The following is a 21,419-nucleotide window of genomic DNA, read 5'->3' on the forward strand; positions in this document are numbered from 1 at the left end:
CACAAACAAGCATGTAAGCTTGCTGGTGACCACACTGGTCTACTGGTGAGTGGAAGAGGCGGAAAGGCATCAATGAAGAAATGGGCTGAGTTCAATCCCAGTCCATTGAATCCCGTTGACCTGCAGATCAGAGAGAGAAGAGGAAGGGCTGGCTGGTCCAAAGTGTGGTGAGAACTGAGGACACTTGAGCCCATGGACAAGGGTATAGCCACAGAGGACTAGAGCTGAGAGTGAAGCATCTAGCTGATACAAAGTGAGGGGAGATGCACAAGAACACCCAAACTTGCAGACAGTACTAGTTTTGACCTAGCCTCGATGGCTCAATAATCAGAACTCGACTAGAGGAAGATGGAAAACAAAATTTTTTTTTGCATAAAGGAAACAAGGGTAAATTGCTTCAATTTGATGAACCTGACCTATACACAGAGCGGTAGTTACTCTAAATACCATCAGAGAGGGAAAGAGTCTTCACATCAAGTATCAATGCTATCCCCTCTGTATACAGGGTAAATAGGGACGGGCAACTTAGACATTGGCTACCTAAAATGAGGGGCCAATAAAGGCACAAAATGACTGGCTTACAAGGTTTCAAGAGGGAGTTTAAGAGTATGGGGGGGGGGGAGAAAGAGTCCCCACTGAATAGCTGTCATCTTGTCTAGATGGGTCTGGTAAAAAGAGATGGGGATAAAATTCGAAAGATTCAATAGTGAATAATTGTTATCATGACTAATTTCGACTGTCATAATTGTAAAGGTAGAAGTTTTGTAACAAAAATAGGGGAGTGGTTAATCTTACAGTCCAGAAACAGAGGACCCTAGAACCATCAAGAGAGAAACGCATAAGCAGAATGCGGGACCTTATCCAGAGAAACAGCAGTGCCAGAGATGGAGGCAGAGAAGGGGGCATGGAGAGGAGGAGTGGCTGAGGACTCTAGATTCATGGACTAAGAAGAGAAGGACTAAGAGCTGGTGGCCAGGAGCAGACTTGCACAATGTGTCCTTTGGAGATGTAAATTATTATATATGCCTGAGTGTTTTTTTTTTTTAATTTTAAAAAGCTAAAGTGGAGAGAAATACTGTTAACTGATGGTACATGGAGGGGATTATAATCATTTTAATGAAACAAGGTGTATAATTTGTTGAATGTAAAACTGATGATATGCCCTGTAAACTTTCACCCAATCTACAATAAAAACTTAACAAACAAACAAAAAAAAGCTGGTGAAAGTGTGGCAAATGATTTATTTGCTCCATTTTGATGGTGTCCCCAAGTTAAAAAGGAATTAATAGTAATGCCAAAAGAACCAATAGATCTGTTTTGGAAGAAGTGCAACCAGAGTGCTCCTTGGAGGCCTAGATGGCTAGACTTCGTCTCTCATACTTTGGACACATTGTCCAGAGAGAACAGTCGCTGGAGAAGGATGTCATTCTGGGTAAGGTGGAGGGTCAGTAGTGAGGTTGGCCCAGGATCGGACATTGTTTCGTTCTGCTTTGCTTGGGGTCGCTATGAGTCGGTTCCGACTCGATGGCACAACAACAACAACGCCACCAAGTGGTGGAGAGACTCCACTAGAATTTCCCATCCTCAGCCAGAGGCTAAAGGGGCCTCTCTCAATTGGTGGGCCACCAAGAGCTCTGGTGGTGGTTATGTGCCGAGGAGTTGGAACCAACTCATAGCGCGTAGTGGTTATGAGTCGGGCTGAGAACCTTAAGGTCAGCAGTTTGAAACTGCCAGCTGCTCCATGGGAGAAAGAAGAGGCTTTCTGCTCCCGTAGCTGCACTTAACAACAGGAAACTAAACATAGTGCTTGCCCACATGTAAAAGCTGGTCTTCTCAATGCTGTTTTAAAAAGCCAGTAGCAGATTGGGACCATTAGAGGCACAGTACTGTTTCTGTTGACTTTTTGGGACCATCAAGAAGGAAGAGCACGAGTGGGCGTGAGATTCCTACTTTGAAAAGCGGCAACAGCAGAGATGTGGCTGTGTGCCTACGAACAGGAGGGTGGCTGGCAGAATTTACCCTTTAGACATTTAAATGACTATTCCTGTTTTGTAAGTGTACACCAAATATTTTTGCCCTGTTCGTTTGTGAAATGTAAGATGTAAATGGGGAGACACTGGGAGGAATTAGGAAGTTGTAGGGAGGGGGCTGTAATCATTGAGACAAAAAAGGGGTACAGTTTGCTGAAGGTAGAGCTGATGATCTTGTCTGTAAACCTTCACCCAATTTACAACAAAATGTTTTAAAAAATCCAAAAGTGGATAGCTTTAACAAATGGGGGCAGGGGCGGTGAGGGAAGAGTGCTAATAATATAGTGGGTTGTTAACTGCAAGGTCAGTAGTTCTAATCTACCAGCTGCTCTGTGGAAGATGGCTTCTGCTCCCCTTAAGATTTACAACCCTATACAGGGTTGCTATGAGTTGACACCATTCCCACTACTCTGCATCAAGGACCAGTTGTGACAGATTTATTTACGACAAGAGTAGCTATTGGGGATACCACCAAAACGCCTCATGGAATTTCCCTTGGTTTAGAAGTTTCATAAACTATCCCAATGAACTGGCCTAATAACATGATTAGTGCTTCTACTTTGCTGGGCAGCACTTGGAGTCTTGTAAGTTTGCATGGGGCCATCTAAGGTGCAACAATTGGTGTCTACTTACCTGGAACAACAGATGAAGAAGAGTTAGGAATAACACGTGGAATGTGTGGCTGATTGCCTCTATGAACAACTGCCTCCCTTACCATGAATTAGACCAGAAGACCTGAATGGTGCCTGGTTATCATTACTGAACGTTTTGATCAGTGATTCTGCAGAAGAATCCTGATTGAAAGGGAAAAATTGCAGAACAGAATTTCAAATTCTCATGGAGGCTGGATGAACCCCCGGAATAATTTTTGAACCTTAAACCAAAAATACTCCTTAAAGTCTTATAAGCAATAATTTATGGGAGCTAGTAAGAATGTCTACTTCGTTTGAACTGCAACATCAGTGATTCAAGCTCCCCAGCTGCTCCTTGGAAACCCTATACAGGGTTGTTATGGTTCGGAACTGACTCGACGGCACTTAACAACAAGTAAAGAATGTCTACTTCGAACATTGTGCTCTTTTAAGACCTATCTATATGGGATCACTCTGGCAACATTTGACCCCACATAGACAGTTCTTCAAATTAAATGATTCAATAGGAGACTTAGGGGGCTGAGGGTTTATGTTAATGGGGAAAGAATAACCTAGAAATGAAGGAGGGTAAGAATGGGTCTAGTCTGAAGAATATAATCAATGTCACTGAATTAACATGTAGAAAAACTGAATTGATATACTTTTGCTGTATGTATTCTTAGCAACAGTAACAAAAATAAACGTCAAAAACACACTGAACTACGATAGGATCTCTCCTCTGCCAATTCTCAATTTACCACCTGTTCTCTACTCTTCTTCTCCCTACTTTAATGCCTTCCAATCTTAACAGGGATGTGAGATGGGGTTAAATCAAATCATCGGGTCACTCTAGGTATCGTCTACTAACCTGAAAACTGTTTCCAGTCCCATAGAGATGGCATAAGGACTCTAAAGTCAGGAATCGTATTCAAGTAAGAGGATTAGACCACGCCCAGAGAGAAAGGCTGAAGAACTTGACAGCTTGTGTTTATTTGGAGAGAGAGGAAACAGAGCAGAGAGATGCATCCACAGTATTTAATTTGTTTGGATAATAGTTACAGATAAACAGGTACACTCCATATACAATTACCAATACTTTATACAGTTCATATTTCAGTACATCAACACTAGTTTATTTACACGCTATTTATGTACATTTACATCTTTCTAAAGTCAGTGCATTGTCAACAAGTTTTATACAGCAATTTACAAGGTGAATGTAGTTAATAATTAAGTTAATAAAATTTCTGCTAATTTGTGAATTAAAAAAAAATTAATTACAACCAATATAACAAATACAGATCAAACATTAGTAGATTGTGCTACCTGCTTAAATAAAACGTATGTAAGGAAATCATTGAAAATCTTCCCCTTTTTCATGAGACTTGTCCAAGTAGATGGACAGATTCTGAATATGGAATATCCTGAAAAGACGATGTCTGCATGTTGTCTGACATTCTGTCAGTCAGGCTTCTCTTTCTTACTGGCAATGATAGTCTCCCTTCTGAAAAGGGTTTTGACTTAAGTAGCCATTTAAGACAACCTTCCTCAGTGCTCTGAGAAGAAACGGACAGTAACCGACTTCAGGTATCAGAGCACAAACACTTAATTGTATTGGTACCTACTATCTAAGAAGGAAAGCTAATGGAATCTAGCAATTAATGAGAATCAGCTTCCAGGCTCCAGCTGAATAATAACAAAACAGAACAGAACAAAAAAAGTACACTATGTACTTCAAATGTATGTTAAAAAACAACACAGGAAAAAAAATATTTTAAAATACCTGAAATAAATAACATTTATATCTTTGTTCCAGTCTTGAATAATGAAAGGAAAATATGAAGTGAGCAATTAACTGAGAAATTAAGGGAAAAGGAAAAAAAGGACACGCAAACAAAACTCAAGTTAATTTCCTAAAACCACCAATATCATCAACAATACGTAGGAACTATCAATGTTTGAGATGTGTTTTGTTAAAAAGTTTAATATGATGGGGGAAAATATCCCGACTCAGTTCTCTGCATGTCTTCGCTCCTTTTTATAAAGTGCAAAACAAAGCAACAAACAAAACAACGGCTAACTGTGAGATGCCGCTTAGCTGTGAAGCAGCTTTTCGGCCCAGTTCTTTGTGCAACATGGGCAGGCAAAGACAGAACAAATGACAACATATCTGAAGCTGGGAGGTACAGCTGTGAAGACACAGTGACGATCCTCAGAGTAAGAGGCCGCCACCTGAAGGGATTTCCCGGCCTGTTTTCCCTCTCTCAGGGTCTCCCCACCAAGGCTCCGGGTCAGTGCGCACCTTGCTCCTCGAGATTCCCCCATTCAGACTGACCATGTCAGACTTCTGCCACCAACGACTGGCTGTGTGTCGAAAACAAGAACAAAAACAAAAAGCCAGAAAGACACAGAAAGAGTGGGGAAATGGTCTAAAAAATAAGTCTAAAAATCGGTGTTCACGCTGTCAGAATCATCTGCACACCTTCATGAGTCTGCTTTCCTTTTCTTGTCAATATAATGGAATAAAACTTCAGGAAAAAGGAGGTAGCATGTCATGTCGTCCCCAGACAACACTACAAGTTTTTGTTTTCGTTTTTAACTTTGATGCCAAGGAGATCCTTAGTATTTTGTTACAATTACTGGTAAACTCTATATTCACTACATGTTTGCTCATATCTGGACAAGCACAATTTAGTTCTTATTTGGTCCCAGGTGGAGGGTGCCAAACCCTTTTGTTTACAGGCTAATGGTGGGCTCTGCCTGAATTTTCTCTACCAGAGAGCTTGTGTGAGACACTTCATAACAAAGTTATTACTATCGTTACCCTAACTGCTATTTAATTAGAATTTTTATTTTGTGCTTCAGGGTCACAGGATCAAATAACTACATTTAGTTTGCCTTTCAGCAACGCTTTTGCCAAATGCCAGCTCCAGGGAGTCACCTCCCTCACCCCGAGACTGTCTAGCAGCCAGAGTGGTAGCGTTACTGCAGCACGCAGTACTTCTTGTAATCAGACTCAAAGTCTTCGTCCATGCTGCTCGTGTCGGCCATCTTCTTGCCATCGATCTTTGGCAGGAACTGTGCATAGTCTGTCCTCTGCTGCTCATAGAAAAGGATGTAGGCAGAGTCGGTGTCAATTTCATCAGGGTGAAGTTCCTGGAGCGGAGAGAAAAGCCGTCAAGAAAGCAACCATGTGGGACAGAAGACCAATCATCTCTAGACACCCAAGCTGGTGGCTTCCTCTCAATCAGCTTGAACTTCAGTCCTTAATATTTGGCCCAAAATGAGCCCAAGTATTTTCAACGCTCATTGTGGGGAAAATATTCCGACAACAGACATGTCAAAAGAATGACAAAATCAGCAAACAAAACAAGCCCATCAAAATTCCAAAAGTGCAAAAGGCAACGTTTCCTCATTAATAAATTCCTTCTTTTACTCACAATTCAATGCTTACATTCCCTACTCCACATACTGTTACTGTTCCTTTCATAGTACAGGCATCCGTACATTGATACTAACAGAAACAGCCATTTCCTAAGTGGGGAAAAGTTTCTTTTTGAGCAGTGCTCCCAGGTCTGCTGACACTCCTAACTCTCATTCAAAGGTTGAGGATATTTACCTTACAGCTGCTGTCGTTGTAACAGTACCACCTGCTGTTGGGGTTTTTGGCATAAGTGACATAATGGCCCCCACCCAGAATTCCTGAATGGCACTGCAAAGAGAGCAGAAAGAGGAGGCGTGCTAGTTAATTAACAGTTACCATGGCGACGGTACAGTCTTAGCATCTTCCAAGGGGACAAGTGATCACTTAGCTCATTAAGAATAAACTGTTTTGGAGCCATCAATAGACAAACAATCAAAGGTAAAATTCAAAAGTCAGAAACTCCAAATTTTGTGTAGATGAAAACCATTTTAATGTAATTATTTTTCAGAACTAAAAAGTCCCTTAAAAAAAAAAAAAGTTGCTGCTGAGTTGATTCTACTTCACGGTGACCCCACATGCATCCAAGTAGAACTGTGCTCCACAGGAGATTACCAGACCTTTTTCCTCTTTTCTACTGCTGGTTAGACTCAAACCTCCAACATTCCGGTTAGCAGTCAAGCATGTTAACCATTTGCATCACTTAGGGAGCCCCGAGAGTGCCCCAGTATAGTAGTCATAGTAGCAGTAGTAAGGGGCTATCGAGTCGATTCTGACTCATCGCGATCTTGTGTAAGATTTCCAAGGAGCTGCTGATGAATCTGAACCACTGACCATGTGGTCCAGTGCTACCAACAGCCCCACACCGGAACTCCCAAAAAGTCCCCTAGGAACTTACAATTAGGAATGGCTTGAACTGTGACTCCAGGCATAATGAACTTCTGGCCTTTGCTGGGAAGAGTTATATCTTCTTGTACTTCCTTAACTTTGTATGTGTGTTTGCCTATCTGGGTCCATCTTCCTCCCACTATCCCTTCTCCGACTGGTTCATTTTTACTACCCTTCAGAAACACACTAGAATGTCCACTGCTCTTGGGCTCCTTGTTCAGTTTGTTGTCTTCCTGTGACTTCCAACAAACCTGACACTTCCCACTATCAGGTTCTAAGCCCAGCGAACTCTAATTACATGACCACTCACCACGCTCCTGGGGCTCTATCCAGAGGGCCAAGACATGTATTGTTGACTTTATCTCTGTATCACCAAGTTCACAGGACCTGATCAAGCGCTTGCTGAATGAAGACAAATGAACAAACCACTGAAAAGTACAGTTCACTTTGAAAACCAAACTCACCGAAATTGCATATAGATTATAAATAGGCTTCACACGAGTATCTTCTCTTTGGTCATCAGTGCTGTCTTCCTCACTGTGGTTTTCGAGCTGACCATTGCTGTAGCCATTGACACATGCCTCATGCTCATAAAGGAATCCATTGGCCAGAGCTACCTCATGGTCCTGAGGGGTGACCAGTTCGGGTTGGCTGCCCCCCAGTATGTGTCCTCGGCTCAAGGCATCAGCCAGCTCACAAACGTGTGCAGCCCCATTTTCTTTGCTGGAATCCAAGCTCTCTTTACTACTGGACAGTTTGTTTTTGCTGCCAATCTGGGGCAGCCGAAGCCTTCCTTTACTCCTCCCCAAAGTCCGTGGGCTGCTGTTAGGGCTGCTGCTTTTGCTGGAAGGGCAGCTGGTTCCACCTTTTCTTGATGAAGAAGGTGAACCTGTGAAAGGGAGGGATGGAAGATTCATAAATTCAAAATGCCACAAGTTACATCTGTCACCAAATGCTAATTTTGAACCCAGTTTTATAAGTGTACTGGTGTGGCCACTGTAGGATAAACACTGGACTGCTAATCAAAAGGTCAGCGGTTCAAACTCACCAGCTGCTTCTTGGAAACAGTAGGCAAGGTCATTATGAGTTGAACCAACTCAATGGCACTTAACAACAACAACAACACAAAGTTTGGAAATGCAGTGTGGCTATTCTTTAGTTCCTATCATGCAGCCACTAAGTTACATTCGTGTCTTCCTCAATGGCATGACCTGATAGGTAACCACATCTTGAAAACATGAAGTGCCACAGACTCACACAACAGCAGAAAGGTAACTGATGTCAGAGTCAGTTACAGACAACATTATGATCATACTACGGAGTTTTATAAATACATACTCCTCCTCTTCTTGTAAATGATCAGATAAATATGTTGTTAAGTGCTGTCCAGTTGGTTCTGATTCATGGAGACCCTGTATAGGGTTTCTGAGGAGCGGCTGTTGAGTCTAAACCGCCAATCTTGTGGTCCAGTGCTTATCCTATAGCACCACACCACGACGTTGCTAATAGAAGGCCAGGTATTATGGGAGTAATTTCACACGCACACTCAATGTTGTCATCAGCTGTAGATGTGGATAGGCATTTCGCACTCATACACGTGTATGAGTATATACACATGAAATAACCATTTATTAAGTACTGTCTTTTTGGTCATTGTCTCCTACTCACTGTTATACTCTTAAAAATTGTTGTGGACCCCCCAAAATTTCATTTATGTGAGTTGTATCTATCAATATTTACTGTATTAGAAATTAAAGTAGAATTTTTAAAACAAAAATAACTAGCACACATCATTATCAAAGCGCTGGCATCATTCCATGCCCTGCTGTGCCTGACTCCAGTATACTTCAAGGCATTTGTGATAGCCACAACCCACAAGAGAGTCTCAGGGTTTCCTCAGAAGTTCCTGGATGACACTTTGAGAACCTCTGTGGAAGGGAAGAAGAAAGGATGACAAGCACCACTGATGTGTTCACACTTGACAGCTCAGATCCTCACACTGTCAACCTGGTCTCATCTCCGGTATTCAGATGAGAAGGCAGATTTAAGAGAGCTGCGACACTTGCTGAAAGTCACAAAGCACGACTCCAGATAGGTTGGGTTCCACATAGACTCCACCCACTTCCGAGCAGGGGACACTGGTGAGAACCCCCTCCGGGTCCCCAGCCCCCTCACCTTTGGGACTACTGATGACGTTTGCACTCAATGAGGATGGGCTCTTGCTCAGGAGCACACCCTCGTCCCCAGCTGAGCTCTGGACCTCGACTTTCTGCACCTCTCCTACTGGAACCTGTGGCCCAGGGAACTCGTCCTCCTGGGGTGTGAGTGGTTTCCGGTGGCAGAGGGCTGGGTCCCTTGGTACCAAAAAAGCACTCGGGTCAAAACTTTCACGAGGAAATTTAACAATTTTCTGGGATTTTATCCACCGGCCATTCACAAATTGAAATCGTTTAAGGTGAATAATCTAGAGGGGGAAAAAGTAGAAAACATCTGTGTTAAAGGACTGCAAGATATGAGGGGGCTTCAAAAGTTCATGGAAAATTGGAACAAAAAGACAGTGGGATTTTCCCATGACCTTTCTGAAGCTCCCTTGTACAACATCTACATTTTAAAAATAGGCTTAATGTACGTATATGAAATCTAACAATACACAATGTTTATTTTTCAGTATTCTTTACAGGGCTCAAAAACATGCTTTTTTTTTTTAAAAAAAAATCCTTTATATCTTGAGTGATGGTTACAGGTAAATATACAGTTGTCATAATTCATCAAACTATTTAAAATGTGGTGTGGTGCTGGGAATAAGCACTAAGATTCTGAGGAGTGGCTGGGGGGTTTGAACTGCTAATTCCGTTTTCCACGAGCTTTTTGAAGCCCCTTCATAAATGAATTCCTGAGCAGCTGTCTGGTGTGTGTTGGTTAGTCCAGTGTTCATGGTACAGCTCCACCCCAGGAACCCTGGGAATCTAAGGAAGGAAAACTCTACACTCACAGCCTCTCAGAACAGCGGGATAAAGACAGGCATGCTTGCTTTGTGCTGGGCCATGTATCTAGCCACCATCTGGTGAGGATGAAGGGGGAGGAGAAAACAAGAGAGCAGAATGGGAGGAAGTCAAGTCAAGTGACGGAGCAGACTAACCTAAAAGCAGGTTCAAATGGACCATTGGGGCCACTGAGGATAGAGAGATTTCTTAAAAATAAACTCTGACAAGCAACAGGACAGTCTCCTAAACCATGAAGAGAAAAGGCAGAAGTGAATCAAATCTACATGCACACGTAAGGACCAGTGCAGGTGTGCAAGTACGCACACGCTTCACTTCGTAGTGCGAGTGGTCGGTCACGTGACCACTCACAGTGGGTGCTGGGGATCCAGGGTCAGTTGTTCTTTTATCACCTCCTAAAGCCTCATCTAAAGTGTCCATTATTCATAAAGCCAGTGGGGCTTTCAACCTCTCCTCAAATTCAAGTTCACCAGATTGTTCCACTGTGGCACACGCCTGTCTCCCGTTTTGTGTTGAATTAGCTATTGGTCTATAGGACTTCTCTCAGTCTGGGCTACAAACTCCTGAAAAACAGGACACATCAAATATTTGTCGAACAATTACATTACTCTCTGGGCCCAACATCAGAACTTTGTACAGAATAAGTGTTTTAAACAGCGCTGCAGGGATCATCTTATTCTCAAAACCAACAAGAGCTCCTGCTGGTTCAAGGCTTCATTGCCTTACTCGACTCCTGTTCTCTTGGAGGTGGCTACAACATACCAGGATAGGGGGCAGCCTCCAGAGATCCAGTTTCTTGGTTGCCAAGCAGTGGGTCTTACACTTGGAGCAGTAGTACATCTCGTTCTCGCCCAGCTCCTCCTCACTGGTGAAAGCTCGGAGGCAGCTATCCAGGTTGATGGGCTCAGCCTGTGCACACCGACTCTGCTCCACACTCTCATGCTCGTCCATTACCTGCGGGGGGGAGGGGCACACTTAGAATGGACGCCTGGCTCAGTGTCAACCTCTCATTCATCTTTGACTCCACTTGTTGTTGCTAGTGCCACTGAGTTGGCTCCGACCCATAGCAACCCTGTATAGGGTTTCCAAGGAGCAGCTGGTGAGCTTGAACCAGTGACCTTATGGTTCAAACCAACTTTGCAGCTCAATGCATTAGCCCACCGCACCACACCAGGACTCCTATTTTACTCCATATGAGGGGGAAAATAAAACTATCTCAAAATGGAGTCTTTGAGTTGTATAGAATCTGTTGTACATTTATTCACAAATATCAAATTAATAACATATTGGATAAATGTTTTATTTTTATGACCATAGTTTTTCTTGAAAAATCTCTGCATGCTTCAAAATCACAAAAACAAAAACAAACAAGGACTGCCGATTTCTTTCACTATTTTAAAATCTTACACGAGCTTAGCATGAGCTGTAACCAGAAGGACAGATCATTACCAGTCGGCTAATGACTCTACAGAGGACAGGGAGACAGTGTCATGGAAACACAGGGGTCAGAGCTGGATCAAATAGGAAAAGGCAGAGGAAAGGTCACCAGGAGAAGACAGCACACCACAGCATCAAACCACACAGGATACAACTCAATTGCACGTTGATACAACCTAACAAAGAGTTACCAAAATACCATGTACATCATTGTCTACCTCCTGCCTCAAGGGACCTTTTTGTCTGAGATGACAATGAAGGGAGCAGCAAGCTCATGGATAGCGTGCTTCCTTTGTCAAGCTCTCCAATACTGGCACAGAACTTTGAGGAGGGGTTCCTGTTTACCACCATGCTAGCCTCTGCAACAGGAGGAGGTAAGTATAAAAAGGAGAGCCAGCAGAGGGGGGCAGGAGTGGTGGAGGTGGCGAGAGGAGGTGACACCCAGAGCACAACAGAAAAGGAACCGTTTTACCCTTCCCAGGCCTGGTTCCTACTGAAGAAGGCAGCAGCAACTAGGAAGCAGGACTCCGGTTCGACCTCTAGAACTTGTGGAAAGGAGGGGCAGGCATTGGATCAGGACTATGAAGACCATCTGGAGACTTCATACAGGGGGATTTCATCCCAGGGTAGAGCCTGGACTCACCAGGGGGCTGATTCAAAAAGTTCTTGGAAAAATGGAATAATTTTCCCATGAACCTCGTAAGTCCAACTGTTTCTCTCTTTGGCAAAGGTCACACAGCATCCGTCACCCCACCTTCCCTATTACTCATCCCTTTCAGAGGTGCTCTACTTCTCTTGTAACTTCCTTCTGACTTCCCTTCCTGAAACTCATGATGGGAACATGGGATTGCCTAGATTATACACTGGCAAGAGTTCAGGACATTCAGTTTGGAACAGGCTTCTAAGGTTAGGCTTTTCCCTCTTAAGAGGGGATGCTGAGTCACTGGGGGTCAAATACTTCAATAAACTATCAAGGCTGGGCTTGACCATAGGCCAGTGACGTTCCTTCTTTTCTGAGCATAAATTCTTTACTAACAAGATACTAACTCCCATACCTTTCTGGTCAACCAAAGGAAAACCTGACAAGCTTCAAAAGAAAACATGCTGTATTACAGTTGTTGGAATAAGCAAACACTTTTTAAGAGGAGGTAAACCAAATAAAGTAGCGTCTCTTTTCTCACAGTCAGTTAGATATTACCTCTGTTATCTCTCTCAGGTATGTTTTATGGTCAACACAAATTACAGCAAGCGAGTAAAGGATATTGATTTTATTGGCTATATTGTCTGTAGACACGGTTTATAGAGTTAGATGGAGACACAGGGGAAGGAAGGCTTATTTGTGGAGTAATAGTAATTTCTATTTATTGATACAATTTCCTTAAATGATAAAGATTCCTTTTATCTCTTGAGATCCACATTCAGATCCTCTATTAATGTTCAGTCTAAATAACTTTTTCCCTCCATGTTGCTTTAACAGCTCATCCTTAATACAAACCAGAGAAATAAAATAATAGCTTTCACAGTAAGACTATTAAAAAAAGAGGGAGATTGAAGAAATCATCTAGTTAAATTTTCTATCGAGGCCTGTCAAGTCCAAACAGGGCATAAACATGAAGAAACAAGAGTAACTGCCTTCTAGTTTACCCCTCCCCACTGCTTACTGAATGAAATATTCAAGCAGAAATTTTAGAAAGCAGAGAAAAATGTAAAAAAGTAAGGAACTCCTTTATTCCTTTATTACTCTTAATATAGAGGCAAGTACTACCAAATCATTGGTACATTTTCTTCTATCCTTTCCTGAATGGTATTTTTTTTTTTAAATGAAGAGATGTTTTCTGTATAGTCACCCATCACCTAACATCCACAATATATTCTGCAAGATAGAACAGTATGTGATTTGGAAGCTGTGTGAACACCACATTGCAGTCTGGTCCAGCTCTTTCTTTAAGCATCTCAAACAAGCTTTATACCTTAGCAGTAACTGTCAACATAATGAGAGGAATTCATCTTCATACTGGTCCTCAATAATTACCCTTCTCAAAATCTGTCTTGAGAAAATACTTTAAAGGATAGTGAAAATTTTAAAGAATTTATATTTGTCACATTGTGGTTGTTGTTGTTAGGTGCCATGGAGTCGGTATCAACTCATAGCGGCCCTGTGCACAACAGAACGAAACACTGCCTGGTCCTGGGCTAACCTCACAATCATTGCTATGTTTGAGGCCATTGATGCTGCTGCCACTGTGCCAATCCATCTTATTGGGGGTCTCCCTCTTCTATTCTGACCCTCCACTTTACCAAACATGATATCCATTTCCAGTGACTGGTCCTTCCTGAGAATATGTCCAAAGTATGAGAGACGAAATTTGGCCATTCTGGCTTTCAAGAAGCACTCTGTACTTCTTTTAACACAGATCTATTTGTTCTTTTGACAGACCATGGTACTTTCAATATTTTCCTCCAACACCATAACTCAAATGCATCAATTCTTCTATGGTCTTCCTTATTCACGGTCCAACTTTCACATGCATATGAGGTTATTGAAAATACCATGGCTTGGGTCAGGTGCACCTTAGTCCTCATACTGACGTTTTTGCTCTTCAACACTTTAAAGAGGTCTTGTGCAGCAGATCTGCCCAATGCAATACGTTGATTTCTTGACTGCTGCTTCCATAAGTGCTGATGGTTGATCCAAGCAAAATGAAGTCTTCTGACAACTTCAATCTTTTCTCCATTTATATGGATGTTGTTTATTGGTCCAGTGGTGAGGAGTTTTGTTTTCTTTACATTGAGATGCAACCTATACCGAAAGCTGTGATTTTTGATCTTCATCAGTAACTATTTTAAATCCTCTTTGCTTTCAGTAAGCAAGGTTGTATTATCTGCATATTGCAAGTTGTTAATGAATCTTCCTCCAATCCTGATGTCATGTTTTTCTTCCTATAATCCAGCTTCTTGGATTATTTGTTCAGCATACAGATTGAATATATATGGTGAAAAAAATACAATCCTGGTGCACACCTTTCCTAATTTTAAACCATTCACAGTGTTCCCTTGTTGTATTCGAACAGCTGCCTCTTGGTCTATGCAGAAGTTGCTCATGACTAAAACTAAGTGTTCCAGAATGCTCACACTTTACAATGTTGTCCATAGTTTGTCATGATCAACACAACTGAAAGCCTCTGTATAGTCAATAAAGCACAGGTAAACATCTTTATGGTATTCTCTGCTTTCAGCCAAGATCCATCTGATGCCAGCAATGACATTCCTCGTTCTCTTCTGAACCCAGCTTGAACTTCTGGAAGTTCTCTGTCAATGTTTGGTTGCAGCCGTTTTTGCATTATCTTTAGTAAAACTTTACTCACTTGGGATAGGAATGATATTGTCCGATGATTTCCGCATTCCGTTGGGTCACCTCTCTTTGGAATGGGCACAAATACAGATCTCTTCCAGTCAGGGTTGCTATTAGTCGTAACCAACTCAATGGTACTTAACAACAATATGTCAGTAAAAACACCATCATTTTAATGACTATAATATTTTAGTTTATAAACATAGCATGCTTTCTTTAACCATTTCTCTACTACGGGACAAATATAAATTCTTTTTAATTTTTCACTATCCTAAAAATATCATGACAACTATTTCTCCACATACTACAAAATATTTTCCTAGAATGAATTTCTAGAAGGGACATCACTGGTCAATAATTTTAAGTTGGAATCACAGTGTGTCTCCTTTGTCTCCATGACTCACCAAGCACATACAGAAGAAGCTACATGTAGGAAGAGAACACATTAGTCATGTGGCCCCACTCCCTAACAAGGCAGGATATCTCAGGAGAGTTTGGTTTCCCCAGAATCCTAAGTGCAACACTGAAACTGGAAGTGGGTCAAGATTTAACTGGTCACGTAGTCCCTTCTGTCTGTGAGCAGGATGTCCTCAGATTGCACATAAAGCTTGTTGAAACGGGAAAGAGATTTACAAAGATAAGTAACTTTTCTTATTTGACTGGTTACGTCTTGTCAGAATAAAGTCTTATCAGCTTTTGTGCTGCCCAAGATTTAAAAGTTTTCAATCTGCTGCTGCTATTTCTTCTCTTCCTCAAAAAGGCATGGCTGAGGTTACTGAATCACCTTGCTATAGTGACCATGAGCTGCTGGAACACCAACTTCTCTTCAGCTTCCTTAAGCTTTAGTCCAGTGATCTTACACTTGGGCAACTCTCTACAATTCTATTTATCCTTTGCTAGTCAGAGCTGCCAGGAACCTCAGGACAAGTGGGGCATAGTCAGAGATCCCAAGGTCAATTAAGGTCATACTGCTTGCAATGACTCTTGATGGGACAAGGATAAATTAAACAACAACAACAACAATAAACTAACTTGGGAAACTAACAAAAGCTATCTTCACACAATTATTGGTAGTTAAAGGAAGTTACTCTCAGAATAGTGAACAGCTTATAGTTGCTTTGGGTAGTTAAGGCAGGGAAATACATAGTTTCCTCACTCATCAACCACACAAAAAGACAAAGTCAATTACAATCACTAACTTACCTAAAGGAAATGTTTTAAGAGAGAGTCAAGGTTAAGTTGCACCAACCAAGTGCCATAAAACGCAAAACCCACTACAATTCCTTAAATGACTTAAACTTTTTTAATGACTTAAAACTATAGATTCCACAGTGATCTACTATTCCATCAGATTCTTCCTATCTCTATTCTCAAACTACCTCAAGTCAATCTACTCTTCAAATAATATTTGGTCAATTAAAAATTACCTGAGGCAAACAATTCTAGAATGGAGTCCCATTCTTTTTGAATGGATATTTTCAAATTTAAAAAAATTTGCTATGGCCAGAGAATGGCAGTCCAAGAACACTGACACTTTTGGGGAACAGCCCTTGAGCCCTATTTTCCGATGTCCAATCTTGAAACATTGCAGTTCCTTTTCTATTTTCTCTTGATCACTACACCCATTTAGGGTAGCAGCTATAGCAGTGGGATGCTTTTGGACTAAGTAGCTGTGGTTACCAAATGCTGTAGCTTCACTGATATTTTAATAAATAGGCAGAGAAATTCCCTGCTTGACATGCATGGCTAAAGAACAGAAAATTTTAATTACACCTAGGATTTCATTTCTAGATTTATTTTATTTAAAGGGTCAATGCAATTAACTCTAGTAGTGGGAAAACTGCAAAACCCAAACAATCATATCACTCAATTAATTTAGATGCCATAGAAAACGCCAATGTACATTATTTTGAGTGTATTGAAATTGTCTAAAACAGAAATGAATGATGCATTGAAACTGGGATAAATTTCACATGTAAAAACCACCATATCTTACAGTCCTCCTGAGTGTCAGGGACAGGTTAGGATCCCTGGGCCTTGGGACTCTCTTACTCTGGCTTCATATCCACCCCCTTTGCCATGAGTCCTCTCCTACTAAGCAGGAATTAAGGAAGTGGGGAGGACATCTCTAGTCCAACAAGAATAGTAACACTGAGAAGAACAGCCTAGAGACAGAGATGAGGATATCAGGACCTGAAACCCTAATAGAGGTAGCTGGCCGCAGGCAGACAACCCATGAAGATTAACACCCACAGCTGACAACTGCAGAAGGCACTCCATTTCTAAGAAGCCTGTGCCCCTTTACTAAAAAGGGATGAATATTCAACACACCATTCCTGCTAATTAATATGTATTAGCCCACTCTTAGAGGAAGAGCCTCCTCTATAAAGCCAGTCCACCCCAAGCCCAGAGGTCTTCTCCAGTTGCACAGACAGACCTGCTTTTCTCTTTGATTGATGTGTACTTTTGCTCTGACCTCATCTAATCTGTGCTCCCCAATTCTACCAGGTCTTCTCCACTCACAGAGACAGACCCACGTCTCTCTCTGAAGCGTACTTTTGCTTTGTAATAAAGAGCTCTAAGTGAATGCTTATTGTTCATGTATAACTGAGAAGCGGTGACTCGGTGGGACTAATCCTTTGGACCCAAGAGTGAGAGGGACCAAGGAAAAAATGTAACGTGAGTACTTACCCTTTCCTGTGATGTTTGATAGCGGAGATGAAGGGCTGTAGGGTCCCAATCCACAGCAATGTAGGCATTTCCAATGAAAGCACTGTCTTCCCCACAATCAATTTTACAGCCTCTGCAAAATCTATAGGGCGAAAAGTATTCACTGAAGAAAAAATACTTACGAAAGATTCAAAGTTTATCAGAAATATGTTCCTTTTTTATGTCTCTATTTTCTTGGGCTTGTAACTTCAGAGACTGATTGAGTGCACAAATACTAATAATTATTAATATTTCAGGGAATCATACTTATCATTTCTCAAGTCTTGTGTTTATTTGAAGCATGTGGTAGCCATTTGTTAATACATATAAAGATGTGATTGCTTAATGACAAATACATGATATGGGAATTAGATATGTGAGATCACAGAGTTATAAAGAAATCCTAAATTCAGTTATTTAATGTTCTGAGGCAGGCAATTTAGTTGGCAATACCAACACTTCCTTGTCTGAAAAATGACACATTAAATAAATGCATATAAAAATTTATGGGGCTGACTCATGGAAAGAGAAAGTCTGTGTGTTTATGGCCAGGAGGCAGGCTTGTGGAATGTGCCCTTTCGTTGTTTAAGTGATTATGATTAGATATTCCTGAGTGTTTTTTTGAACTTACAAAAAACCACATGGAATATGGTTGAATGATGATGCACGGAGGAGACTGTAATCATTGCAATGAAACAATGAGCATAAAACCGATGTTCTCCCATGTAAACGATCACTCAATTCATAATAAAAACTTGAAAAAAAAAATTAAGGGGCTAAGGGGGTTGTGTGGAAACCATGACAAAGCCGTGGTTTCCATGGATATTTTAGACTCAATTTTTAAGTCTCTTCTTAAATTTCTCTACAAGTTGACTTTAGTATTGCCAGGCATTTCCCCTGCTAGGACAGACTTCCAGCATGGTCTAGTAAGTAGACTATATTCTACTAGGCTCAGAAGTGCCAAATAGATTTATTTTTAAGGAGAAGGTATAGAATAAAAACTACTGATCATAAACTATGAATCTGGTGAGAACTGTGGGGTTTATAAAATTAGTTTAGTCTCAAAAGTAAAACCTAACTATTAACCTCACAAGGAAGAGATGAATGAACAATTCCTACAATTTATTTCAAACTTCTCACTCTTCACAAGTCTCAAACCTAGAAATCTTATTAAAATAGTTTATCTGAAGCTGCCATTTTTCCTTTTGCAGAAAGGTCACTTTACCTATACCATGGACACCAAGCACAGGAATTTCCATCTTTCTGCACGACTCGTAGAGTGAATGGATACTGATATCCCATACTGTCATCACTGAAACAGAAGACAACACACACCCAAGAGTGTAAGAAGCTTTTCTCCTTTTCATTCTTCCCTTTAAGTAACCCTAAGAAGGGGCATCTGTCACAACAGTATGCTCAAGATGACCGTTCAATGTGGTTTATTGTAACCTATTAGCTGCGGCCTTGTACCAACCATCCACTGGACTCTCCAAGTTACATCCCTGCTCACAGCATGGTGTACATATTAGGCGGCCAGATGCCCCTAAATGAGCCCATGTGGCTATGTGAAATTTGTACAATAATTCAATCATGCATCCATCATACACCCATTATCTTTCAGTCCTTATGAAACCTGGGGATTTAATTCACATTAAACTAATTAGACCTTCCCATAACAAGAACACTGACACACCACAGAAGGCTAAAAGACCATAACGGTCTTCTAAGAAGTTGGTTAGCTGTATAGAAGCTTTCCTTATACAAGATCCCTGATGTGGTACTTAGCTAGAACCCCTTTTCTCCATGATGTAACTTCTCAAAGCTATCTATAACCTACACACCACTGTGGGAGTAACTACCTTTAATTGCTAATGATTCTTGCCAAGATAACCTTGACAACAATTTAACATCTTCCCCAACTTAAACATTTAAAACAACAACAACAACAACAAAAAACTCATCCTTTCCCAGTAGAAGTCAGGCAAGGAATATAATATAAGAACAGTAAACTTTACTGCTCATTTGGCACTTGATCGACTTGAAGGCACTTAACAACAACAACAAAAATGGCAATTATATGGCTGTTCAAAGTAATGAAACCATGATTAAAGTAGGATAAGTGCTGGATCTCCAACCACAAGGTTGGTGGTTCAAAGCCACAAGCTACTCTTTGGAAACCCTGAATAGGGTTGCTATGGGTCAGAACTGAGTTGACAGCACTTAACAACAACGACAAAAGTATCATGTTGAAACACAGGATTTCCCATCCTTCTGTGCAACTCAAGTAAATGGATATTGATAGTCCATACTGTTCAGGTATCATGGTCCATCTATCAGGTCAACAATAAGAAACAAAAGAAAAATGTGGAGACCAATTGAGCAGGTAGCACCTCCTGCAGGGAACTATGTGATACTTCTCTTGTGAATATTTCTTTTGCCTTTTTTGTTCTAACTGAAGCCTGGCTTTGTTGAGGGCTGTGTTTTCCTAACAGTCTCTCTGTCGTTAGGTGCTGCCGGTTTCAACTCCTCGTGACCCTATGTCCAACAGAACCACACACAAGCTGGTCCTGCATCACCCTCACAATCGTTGCTATGTTTGAATCTCTTAAGTGATATTTATGCTTATACATTTTAGTATTTGGAGATGATGTGGGTTTTCTCTGCGAGGCTGCCTGTTTAATAAGCTCACCTGCTGCTTCTTGGAAACAACATTCCTCCTGGTGTAGTGCAATAGGATAAACACTGGACTGCTAACTGCAAGGTTGGCAGTTTCAAACGCACTTAACAGTCCTCCTTAGAAGGACTTATTATTCTTTATCTCATTAAGTCTTCTCCTTGGGCAAATGCTGCCCTTTTGATCTCAAATAGTTGGTAATTCTAAGGAACATATACCTCCCTAGTGTTCCTGTTCCCCTTATAGACTGTCTTTTGTTTGGCCGGAAATTGAGCAATGAGGGAGAGAGTTCAGTTTCAGACCTGAAGGGTAGTTAAGGATGTAGTTGCAGCTCTACCAGTCTCTATCTGACAAAAAAAAAAAGCTGTTTGTTTTTACAATTTCTTTTGTTCCCCATTTTTCTCTCACTGTATTCAGGATCTTCTAATGAGATCCTTTCTAGAGCAGTTGCTAATGGTAGCTAGCCACCACGTAGGTCTTCTGGTTTCAGGGTCATGGACATGTTTGCTTGGTCTATTTTCCATTGTTTCCTGCTGTTTTTCAAGACTTCAACATCAATGCATACCTTTGGCCTTATCACTTCCAACAACAATTTCCTCCATCCCATCTGAGCTACCCTAAGGATCATACTCTGACTTTGTCAATACAAGCTTTAACACCTCCACTTTGTAATTATCTCCTGTATTTTCAGATCACAACTTTATTATTTGACCCAATTGAAATCTATAGTCACTATCTACAAATCCATACTTTCCTCAAAGCACATTTGTCCAAATCCTTAATTCCATAAATTTGTTCATTTAAAAAAAATGTTCAAATTTATTGATATAAACATTCACAAAATAGAGAATTGTACAGTGAATTCCCATGTGTTCATCACTCAGATATAATGATCATCAACTCTTAGTTCTTCTCTATCTTTATCTATTTCCACTAGATTCTTTGTTTAGAAAAGAAATTTGTCATAAATATAGGGATAAATCAAAAAGCACTGCTACTAGGGTTCCAGTTCATACATGCATGGGTGTATTCCAAACAAAACATGTTTAAACATGTCTCTGTGATCAGATGGCTGCTAACAAAGTCTCTCAGTAATACACTTGTTTTAGTCTCATTAGGGTTGTTGTTGTTGTCAGGTGCCATCGAGTCGGAACCGATTCATAGCGACCCCATGCACACCAGAATGAAACAATGTCCGATCCTGGGCCAACCTCACTACCGCCGCCACACTTGATGCCATCAATGATGTCACCTGGCTGATCCATCTCGTTGGG

The 21,419-nt window shown here is 41.1% G+C and overlaps 1 protein-coding gene across 1 annotated transcript in view; it reads right to left on the minus strand.

Moving 5' to 3' along the window:
* Positions 1-5,497: 5,497 nt before the first annotated feature.
* USP32 (ubiquitin specific peptidase 32) overlaps positions 5,498-21,419 on the minus strand; it is a 214,833-nt gene continuing 198,911 nt past the window's right edge. Inside the window, exons 28-34 of the mRNA XM_006832353.1 lie at positions 18,697-18,783; positions 17,454-17,574; positions 10,736-10,927; positions 9,147-9,435; positions 7,436-7,860; positions 6,282-6,374; positions 5,498-5,818 (exon numbers count right to left, since the gene is read on the minus strand). Coding sequence (XP_006832416.1) covers positions 5,645-5,818; positions 6,282-6,374; positions 7,436-7,860; positions 9,147-9,435; positions 10,736-10,927; positions 17,454-17,574; positions 18,697-18,783 — 1,381 coding nt within the window. The 3' untranslated portion in view covers positions 5,498-5,644. The remainder of the gene's footprint in view (positions 5,819-6,281; positions 6,375-7,435; positions 7,861-9,146; positions 9,436-10,735; positions 10,928-17,453; positions 17,575-18,696; positions 18,784-21,419) is intronic.

This window comes from Chrysochloris asiatica, unplaced genomic scaffold (genome assembly GCF_000296735.1).
Source record: "Chrysochloris asiatica unplaced genomic scaffold, ChrAsi1.0 scaffold00007, whole genome shotgun sequence".
Lineage (NCBI taxonomy): Eukaryota > Metazoa > Chordata > Mammalia > Afrosoricida > Chrysochloridae > Chrysochloris > Chrysochloris asiatica.